This window comes from Crocuta crocuta, unplaced genomic scaffold (assembly GCF_008692635.1).
Source record: "Crocuta crocuta isolate KB4526 unplaced genomic scaffold, BGI_CrCroc_1.0 scaffold87, whole genome shotgun sequence".
NCBI classification, from domain to species: Eukaryota; Metazoa; Chordata; class Mammalia; order Carnivora; family Hyaenidae; genus Crocuta; species Crocuta crocuta.
In genome coordinates, this window is record NW_027532166.1 from 1,445,325 (window position 1) to 1,455,815 (window position 10,491).

The 10,491-nt window shown below is 35.8% G+C and overlaps 1 protein-coding gene across 1 annotated transcript in view; it reads left to right on the forward strand.

The window, feature by feature from the left end:
• Window positions 1-10,491, forward strand: part of DNAH12 (dynein axonemal heavy chain 12) — a 206,622-nt gene that overhangs the window by 147,680 nt on the left and 48,451 nt on the right. Inside the window, exons 55-59 of the mRNA XM_077776718.1 lie at window positions 86-300; window positions 1,042-1,234; window positions 3,029-3,221; window positions 4,806-4,978; window positions 8,587-8,727. Of these exons, the coding sequence (XP_077632844.1) occupies window positions 86-300; window positions 1,042-1,234; window positions 3,029-3,221; window positions 4,806-4,978; window positions 8,587-8,727 (915 nt within the window). The remainder of the gene's footprint in view (window positions 1-85; window positions 301-1,041; window positions 1,235-3,028; window positions 3,222-4,805; window positions 4,979-8,586; window positions 8,728-10,491) is intronic.

A 10,491-nucleotide genomic window follows, 5' to 3' on the forward strand; every position in this document is an offset into this window, starting at 1 on the left:
TGATGTTTATTATTTAAATTACATAAATTTAAAGAAATATTAACATTTATTTATTTCCCTCAGCATTTTTCTTCTTATATTCTAGGCCCTTAATGATTGACCCTCAGGGTCAAGCCAATAAGTGGATCAAAAACTCTGAAAAAGAAAATCAGCTTAGCATTATTAAGTTATCTGATTCAGACTATATGAGAACACTGGAAAACTGTATTCAGTTTGGAACTCCGCTTCTATTAGAAAATGTTGGTGAAGAACTAGACCCATCTTTGGAGCCTTTACTACTTAGACAAACTTTTAAGCAAGGTAGAAGTTCATTAATATTAGTTGGTAGAACTGAAAGATGGTTTGATTATTTTTAAGGCATATCTTTGTGGCAAGAAAGCTGCTACAGAAATTTAAGAATAATGTTGATAACTCAGAACTTCTGGATCATTGTTATGTGTGAAAGGAAGTTTGAGACAAGTATCAGGAATGGACTTTGGTCAGATATTCTAAAATAAACATCTTACCCTCTGCTCATTATGTTAACTCCTGTTATCTAGATGGTTGTTCAGTAGACAATATAAAGAAGTTGAAGCCAACCTGAATTCCCTTTATCTTGTGATCATGGAGCTCACAAAGTCCATTAGTATGAACAGTAATGGTTAATGTGGACCAGAGTTGACTTTGGGTAAATAGTTGCCACCTTATGTCTTTCTGCTTATAAAACTTTTATCTCTGCCAAACTCTAGTACTTTTAAGAGCTTTAGGAATATACAAATAATCTTGGACTCATGATTGAAAATTGATAGAGGAGGTAAGATCCAAAGGAATCTTGATTTAGAAGGCTCCATGACAACCAGAGAAAATGTCTTAGACGGCCCCAGAATGAATGAGTCCTGCTATATAATTGTTTATTTGCCCCTGTGTCCGTCAACTTCAGTCAACCTCTATTCTATTTTATATTACTTTTGAAGACCTGTTACTTACTTCAGGAATGGCCTTACCATGGAAGGGCTATACAACTTTGGCTTACTTATCATGTGTTTGCTTTCTGAAATATAGGTGGCGTTGATTGTATCAGACTTGGTGAGGTCATTATTGAGTATTCCTTTGATTTCAAGTTTTATATCACCACAAAACTGAGAAATCCACACTATATGCCAGAACTGGCTACAAAGGTGTCTTTGCTCAATTTCATGATAACTCCAGAAGGACTTGAAGATCAGTTACTAGGTATTGTTGTTGCAAAAGAGAGGTATGTATTTTCTTATATACTTCCTGATAGCTTAGAGAGGAATATTTGTAGGCCGTAAATACTTTTGTTATGTGATTATTCCAAAACCTTGTCAAATTTTATATCTTGTAGTTATAAATAAGTACATAATTCTTTAAAATAGCTATTCTGGGGGTACCTGGGTGTCTCAGTTGGTTGAGTGTCCAGCTCTTGATTTCAGCTCAGGTCATGATCTCATCATGATGGTGAGATTGTGCTCTGTGACAGGCTCCACTTTGAGTGTGGAGCTGCTTGGGATTCTCTCCCTCCCTTTCCGTCTCTCCATTCTCTGCTTGCATGCACTTATTCTCTCTCAAAAAAATAAACATAAAAAATAAAATAGCCATGCTGTAACAAGGAAGTCATAAGCCAATCATGTTATATTGGACTCTCTTAGTATGGGTGGTAGGATTCAGGAGACATGCCATGACTTCAGACTTGTATCTGTTTGTTTGAGCCAAGAAAGTTCCCCCTAAGAATGTATGCTGTGGACAAAATCAGAAATGTGTTGAAAGACTTAAATATAGGATGTTAATGAAACAATGAAATATTTGAGTAATATAGTGAAATAATGAAATAAGAATGAGTGATGAAAATACTTAGATAAGAATGAAAAAACCGGATACAAAACTATACATGGTATGTGTAATATTGTGTAAAAAAAAAAAAGTTCATGAATGATATACATAAAAAAAAACCTTTGAGAGGGAATAGGCCAGAATGTTAACAGTGGTCATCTCTAAGGGTGGTAAGATTATAGATAATTTTAATTATTTTTTCATACTTATATATTTTTCCATTACTGGTATGTGTTATGTTTTACTACCTGATAGGGCTGCTAGTCAAGGATTGCTTCCTGAAGGAAATTTTTGATTCCACTTGGAGCTTCACACAGCATTATCAAGCACTCTATTTTATGAAACCAAATTACAAGTGAAATTATGTGATCATGAGTTACTTTAGTTACTTCCAATATATGAATCTCACTTGTATAGTATCCAAGATAGAACCATGTCCTAACATATTCCTTAACATGGTGAATTATGTTATTTTGAGGTTTTATACTATATTTGTAAAGGTGTTAAGTGCCAGTTTTGTCTTTTACCTGAAGAGGCAATTGTATGATGAGTTGTCCTTTCTGGCACTGCTCTTGTGGAAGAGATGATGAAAATAACACTGAGTATGACAAAGCCAAAGCACAGATAGGAAGTGTTCTATTGTGTCTCTTCTCCAGTTCTTATTCTCACAGAACTATCTGGGCCATATGGAAAAACATAACACGTTCTTAGACTTACTATGTTATTGCCACATTTTACATGTATACATTTAATGACCTTTTTTTTTTTAATTTTTTTTTTTAATGTTTTATTTATTTCTAGGAGACAGACAGCATGAGTAGGGGAGGGTCAGAGAGAGAGAGAGTCACACACTCTGAAACAGGCTCCAGGCTCTGAGCTGGCAGTCAGCACAGAGCCCGACGCGGGGCTCGAACTCACGAACCGCGAGATCAAGACCTAAGCGAAAGTCGGACGCTTAACCGACTAAGCCACCCAGGCGCCCCTTAATGACCATTTTTTGCTCACATTTCTCAAACTACCATTTGTGTAGAAATACTTTTTTTTTTTTTTTACTTAGGATAAAGTTTGTGTAACATATCTTAGTTTGTGTTACATTTCTACAGAATTATTTAAATGTCTACAAAATTATGATACCTAGTATTTAGATATGAATTTAGATAAAATACTGCAAATTTAGATTAAATGTTTCTCTTTTTAGACCAGAATTAGAAGAGGAACGAAATGCCCTTATTCTTCAGTCTGCAGCTAATAAGAAACAGCTAAAAGATATAGAGAAAAAAATCTTACAAACATTGTCATCTTCAGAAGGGAACATTTTAGAAGATGAAAGTGCAATTAAAGTCTTAGACTCTGCAAAAATAATGTCCAATGAGATAACAAAGAAACAGCAGGTGAAAGAAGAATCCTAGCAATCTTTTACTCTTTTTCAGTTTGCTCCTTGTATAACTTTGGAGAAAGTTTGTTTGCAAGAAACAGAAGCACACTCAAATTAGTTCAAATAAAGATACAACGACAGCATAAGATTATAGTTAAATACACTGTAATAGTGTTGTATGCTGACAGGTGATAGCTATACTTGTGAACATAGCACAACGTATAAACTTGTCCAGTCACTATGCTGTACACCTGAAACTAATGTAACATTGTGGGTCAACTATACTCAAATTTTAAAAAAAGATACAAAGGGGCATTTTATTGCCCCAATTATAGAGGTACACATAGGTCTCAAGAATAAATGGGAAGTTTCTCTGATCTTTGTCTACCCCTCTCTAAGACTGTGTGCTCCTTATCTGTGCCTCTCCATCTTAAAACCAATTTCTCTAGGGACACTTTTTATCTGTTCCTTCATACATTTGTCTTGCCAATAGAAACCAGCTTTGGTTCTATTACCTTTTATTAGCACTAAGGGCCAGTACTACTTGACTTCAGCTTCTGAGGCTCTTAAAATTCTAATTCTCTGGGGGGGAAGTTGCTTTGGCTTATCTTGGGACCAATTCTACCTCTACTTCCTGATTGAATCAGCTATAAACAGGATCATTCAGTATAAACATGACTACTCAGGCACACTTATCCAGCAGAGTCTGTGGATAGTGTGTCCAAAGAAGGAAAAGTGGATTCGATAAAGTGCTCTACACATTTTTCCTATAGAATAGCAATCTATCAGATTGAAGAGCTGTTATCTTAGAGAATTTTTTTTCTTTTGGGGTCAAATATTAACACCTCTACTATGTCCAGAAATGTTAAACATATGAAAAGCTAGTTGAAAAAGCTACTCTTAACCTTAACCATCAGCTAACAAATATTTGTGAAATCTACTTTCCCAGACTTTGTGCTGGGTTCTGGTGCACATGTTGACACCTTAAACATACACATGTGTACATTCTCTCTCTCTCTCTCTCTCTCTCTCCCTCCCTGTCTCTCCCTGTCTCTCCCTGTCTCTGACCTATTGAAATAAAGGAAGATGAGTGACTATAGTAGACACATGTCAGATCCAGACAATGAATCAATGAATAAGCAAAGGGTGACAGCTCTGGTATTTCCCAAACAAGAAACATAACCTTCAACTATTTTTCATTCATTCATTCTTCTCCCTGTCTTCTTCCTCTTCCTTCTCTTCCCACTTCTTTTCTTCCTTTTCCTTCTTCCTCCCTCCCTCTCCCCCTCCCTCCCTCCCTCCTTCCCTCCCTCCCTCCGTTCTTCCTTCCCTCCTTCTTCCTTCCTTCCTTCCTTCGTTCCTTCGTTCCTTCGTTCCTTCGTTCCTTCGTTCTGTCATTCTGTCATTTGGTCTGTCTTTATTTCTGTCTTTCTGTCTTTCCAGCTTTTAGCATACTAAAACCTTTCCTTGTAAACCATACGTCTGTAATTTTTTCATTGAATTAGAGGGCTATTTTTTAATATGAACTTTATTTTATGAAAAATGCATAACTAAAAAACAAATTTCCTACTTCTTAATCCTGATTTTTTTCTTCTTCTAGATTGCAGAGAAAACAGAACTCAAAATAGCAGAGTCTCGAGAAGGCTACAGACCCATTGCTAAACATTCATCAGTATTGTTCTTCAGCATTGCAGACCTGGCTAACATCGATCCCATGTACCAGTACTCTCTCACCTGGTTTGTGAACCTTTACATCAACTCTATTCATGACAGGTAAACATTCTCTAGCTTCAGTCATCCCCCCTAGGTTGGATTTTCACCACCCTTTCCATTAAAAAATACTTCATGCCTTATTATGTAATATGCATTCATTATAAAGCATTTAAAAATAGGAAAAGTTGAAAGAAAGGGAGAGAGAAAGACTTCTTTTTCTTCTAAGTTTTATTTCACCCCTACTCAAAGTGTAGGCATAGAAGGTTTAGCTTTAGTCCTTCCCCTGCCTCTTTTAAATAGTTTAAGGTGACACCTGACTTATCTTTGCTGGCAACTCCAAAATCTCTCTCCACCTTTGAGATCTCTAAAAAGCTTCATTGCTAAGGTGCCTGGCTGGCTCAGTCAATAGAGCATACAACTCTTGATCTTGAGTTTGAGCCCTACATTGGGTGTAGAAATTACTTAAAAATAAAATCTTAAATAAATAAATAAAATTTGGGGTGCCTGGGTGGCTCATTCAGTTGAGTGTCTGACTCTCGATTTTGACTCAGGTCATGATCTCATGTTTCATGAGTTCAAGCCCCACATTGGATTCCATGCTGATAGTGAAGAATCTGCTTGGGATTCTCCCTCTCTCCCTCTCTCTCTGCCCCCCCACCCCTGCTCTGCTTGGGCACACATGCTCTCTCTCAAAAATAAATAAACTTTAAAAATGAATGAATGAATAAATAAAATTTAGAAAATAAAAAGCTTCAGTCCCATATTTCTTTGTAATAAAAAAAATATTTTATTTGAGAGACAGAGTGTGTAAAAGCAGGGGAGAGGGGCAGAGGGGGAGAAAGAGAGAAAAAGAGAGAATCCCAAGCAGGCTCCACACTCCACCTGGAGTCCCACGGAGGGCTCCACCCTATGACCCTGGGATCATGACCTGAGCTGAAATCAAGAGTCAGATGCTCAGCTAACTGAGCCACTCAGGTGCCCCCAGTCCCACATTTCTAATTGTTTGCTAGATATTTTAACTTTAATCAATTAATAAATGTACACAGATTTTAGAGTCAGACTGGAGTAGGGGGTTAAAACCCAGTTCTGCCACATACTAGCTACATTAACACAGGCAAGTCAGTTAACCTTGCTGTAATTGCCTCAAATTTTTTTAATCTATGAAATAGAGATAATAATCGTACCTACCTTTTAAGAATTGTTATAAGATTTTAATATTTGTGAAGTGTTTATTACCAACATCTGATATTTAGTAACTATTGTATTTATTAAATAGAATAAAAATATGGTTTGAGCCTACCATGTATGGATGTCTACATGGGCTCTTGTTAGAACAGTCTCTCCGGAGTGATTGAAATCCCTAAGACTTCCCAGCTGGGATTTGGAATTTGAATTTAACACCATCCACATGATGGAGGAAAATCAAGTAAAGAAATTGACATAAATGTAAATAACAAGTGTCAGCAAGGATGTAGAGCCGTCAGAAGCCTCATAACGCTACTGGCAGGAATGTAAATCAGTGCTGTCGCTTTGGAAATATTTAGGGAATTCCTGAAAATATTAAAGATTTGCCCTATGATCTAGTAATGAGCAAATCCAGTGATTCTTGGATATATACTGAAGAGAAGTGAATGCAGATGTCCACACAGAAAATTACAGTCTTTTGTTTTTAGACATAAAAAACTATATTCAAAATTACTTGTGTTAATTTTTCCTCCTTCAGTATGGTGATGTTATTCATGTGAGATACAATTAGGTTCATTTGTTGTTGGTTTGGGATTTTTTTCATTTCATTGTAGAGTTTTACCTTCATCCTTGTTGATTGTAATTTTACTGTCTTTTTGAGCACATCACCCATTAATATGACTCCAGAAGTAAATCCTCTACACAAAGGTCTGCTCAGAGAAGTGTCACCATCCTCTGCTCTTCCATCACCTTTCCATGGATCAAACTATTGCTTTTAAAAAATTAAACTTTAAAGAAAATTAAACTGAAATTTAAAATTAAAATTAAATTAACTTTGAGATAAACATAGATTCACACATAGTTATAAGAAATTATATAGTGGGGGTGCCTGTCTGGCTCACTTGGTGGAGCATGAACTCTTAATCTTGGAGTTGTGAGTTTGAGCCTGGCATTGGGTGTAGAGATTACTTAAAAAAAAAAAAAATCTGAAAGAAAGGAAGGAAGGAATGTAGGAAGGAAGGAAGAATAGAGTGATCCTGTGTATTCTCTATCCAGTTTCCTCAATGGTGACATCTTGAAAACTTCTCCCTTGATCACAACCAGGACATTGATGTTGATACAGTCACGATAGGGAACACCAGTATTACCACAAGGATTCCCATGCTGCTCTTTTATAGACATACCCACTTCTTTCCCATCCCCACCTTCTCCTTAACCTTTGAGAACCATTAATCCATTCTCTATTTTTGTAATTTTGTCATTTCAAGAATGTTATATAAATGAAATCATATAGCACATAACTCTTAAGGATTGGCTTTTATTCACTCAGCTTAATTCTCTGGGGACTCATTCAGGTTGTTGTGTGTGTCAATAGTTCCTTTTTATTGATGAAATATTTAATGATATTGAGGTACATATGGGTTATTTCCAATTTTTAGCTATTATGAATAACAGATACAGGTTTTTATGTGAGCATAAGTTTTCATTTCTAGGATAAATGCCCAGTACCTCAATTGCTGTGTCATGTGTAGTTGCTTCTTTATTTTTTTTAAGTAGCTGTCCAAACTTTCCCAGAATGAGTGTATCATCTTACATTTCTTTTTTTAAATATATTTTTTAATATTACTTTTTTCTGAGAGAGAGAGAGAGAGAGACGGCGTGAACAGGGGAGGGTCAGAGAGAGAGGGGGACACAAATCCAAAACAGGCTCCAGGCTCTGAGCTGGCTGTCAGCACAGAGCCCGACATGGGGCTCGAACCCACAAACCGGGAGATCATGTCCTGAAGTCGGATGCCTAACCGACTGAGCCACCCAGGTGCCCCTCATCTTACAATTCTTTAAGTATTACTGAAAAAATTTTGGACAAAGAAAATGAAAGCAATATGTGATTAATGCAAAATTGTAAACATATAAGAGTTTAAAGAAGACAAATATTAGCCATAACCACACCTGGAAGTAACCTTTTGTACATGTATTTTCTGACTTTTCATCTTTTTTTAATGTATACATCTTGATCTAGACTTGATGCTTCTTTGAGACAGGTAAATATTTCATAATTTTTTATTTCTTACAGTCCCCTCCCCAGCAAAAATCTCACACTAATAGAGATTCAATAAGTATCTTTTAATTTACTGATTATTTTCAGTCATTTTGGAATATAATAATTTTATAATTCTGAAAATAGGTGGTATAAACCCTGTTTCATTTTTTCAGTCTTATACCCTGTTTTTTACATATAAATTTAGAAGTTGCACACACACAAAACTACAGGGAGGCACCTTCACTCAGTGGTAACATTTTTACATCATTATGGTACAATTCACAGAGCTTACTCAGATTTCATCATTTTTATATGCACTCGTGTGTGTGTGTGTGTGTGTGTGTGTGTTTAACAGTGGATACTTATATATTAATTCATCTGTTACTTATTTTTTCTTAGTTTTGTTTGACTCAGTATATTTGCCTGCTTTTCAACTTTTCAGTAACAAATCCAAAATTTTGGAAAAGCGCCTACGATATTTAAATGACCACTTCACATACAACTTATACTGTAATATATGCCGATCACTATTTGAGAAGGACAAGCTGCTGTTTTCCTTTTTATTATGTGCCAATCTTCTTCTGTAAGTTACTTGCTTTTCCTTAATCTATTTATTGTAAAAACTTGTATAGGGAAACTAATCAATGAGGATGGTTTCTCACAGAAATATATCATGTTTTTGCTCTGCTTAAGTCATGGTTTTACTTGTACATTTCTCTGTAATAGTACTGGTGTTTGATGTTTATTATAGATTTTTAAAATGTGAGGCACATATAAAAGTCCACAAAATATTCATGTACAGTTCAATGAAATCTTACAAAGCAAAAAGTCTGTGTAACTTCCAACCAAAGTCTTTTTAGGGTGCCTGACTGGCTAAGTTGGTAGGACATGCAACTCTTAATCTTGGGGTTGTGAGTTCAAGCCCCACATTGGGTGTAGAGATTACTTAAAAAAAAAAAAAAAAAGAAATAGAGCCTTTTCAAATTGGTTTCTTTCACTTAATAATACACACTTAAGGTCCTCCCATATTTCTTCATGACTTGAAAGCTCCTTTCTTTTTAGCACAAAATAATATTCCATTCTCTGGAATGGTTTATTCACCTATTGAAAGACATTTTAATTACTACCAAGTTTTGAATATTAATCATAAAACTATTAACATTTGTGTGCAGGTTTTTGTATATACATAAGTTTTCAATTCATTGAATTAAATACCAAAGACTGTGTTTGCTAAATCATGCATATGTTTAGGTTTTAAGAAACTAAAGAGTATATTTATAAAGAGTATATTTTAAGAGTATGTTCAGTTTTTAAGAAACTCTCTTCCAAAGTAGTTGCACCACTTTGCATTCTACCAGTAATGAGTGAGAGTTCCTGTTGCTCCTTAGCCTTGCCAGCATTCTGGATTTTGACCATTCTACTAGATGTATAGTGTTCTCTCATTTTAATTTGCCATTTGCTAATGGCACGTGATGTTGAGAATTTTTTGTATGCTTATTTGCCATCCTTATATCTTCTTTGGTGAGGTATCTGTTAGGTCTTTCGGCTACCTTTGAATCAGTTTGGTTGTTCATTTTTTATTGTTGAGTTGGATTATAGTCCTTCATCAGGTATGCCTTCTGCAAATATTTTTTCCCAGCTTGTGGCTTGCCTTTTCATTTTTTTGACAGTGTCTTTGGCAGAGCAGAAGTTTTAAATTTTAATGAAGTCCAGTTTCTTTCCTTCATGGTTCATGGTGTTGCGTATAAAAAAATCATTGCCATACTTAAGATCACCTAGATTTTCTGCTATGTAATCTAGGAGTTTTACAGTTTTGCATTTTACATGTATGTCTACGATTCATTTTGAGTTAATTTTGCGAAGGGTCTCTGTCCAGGTTCATTTTTTTTTTTTGCATATGGAGATCCAATTGTTCCAGCACCATTTGTTGAAAAGACTATGTTTGTGGCAATGAGAAAGAATGAAATCTGGCCGTGTGTAGCAACATGGATGGACCTTGAGGGTGTTATGCTGAGCGAAATAAGTCAGGCAGAGAAGGACAGATACCATATGTTTGCACGTATAGGAGGATTAGGAGGAACTTAACAGAGGACCATGGGGGAGAAGAAGGGGGAAACTAGTGGGGGAGAGGGAGAGCAGCAAACCATGAGAGACTCTTGAATGCTGAGAACAAACTGAGGACTGATGGGTGTGGGGGGGAGGGGGAGAGATGGGCATGGAGGAGGGCACTTGTGGGGATGAGCACTGGGTGTTATATGGAAACCAACTTGACAATAAACTATTTGTAAAATAAATAAATAAATAAATAAATAAAAAATAAATGTCCATAGGGAAAAAAGAAGAAAAT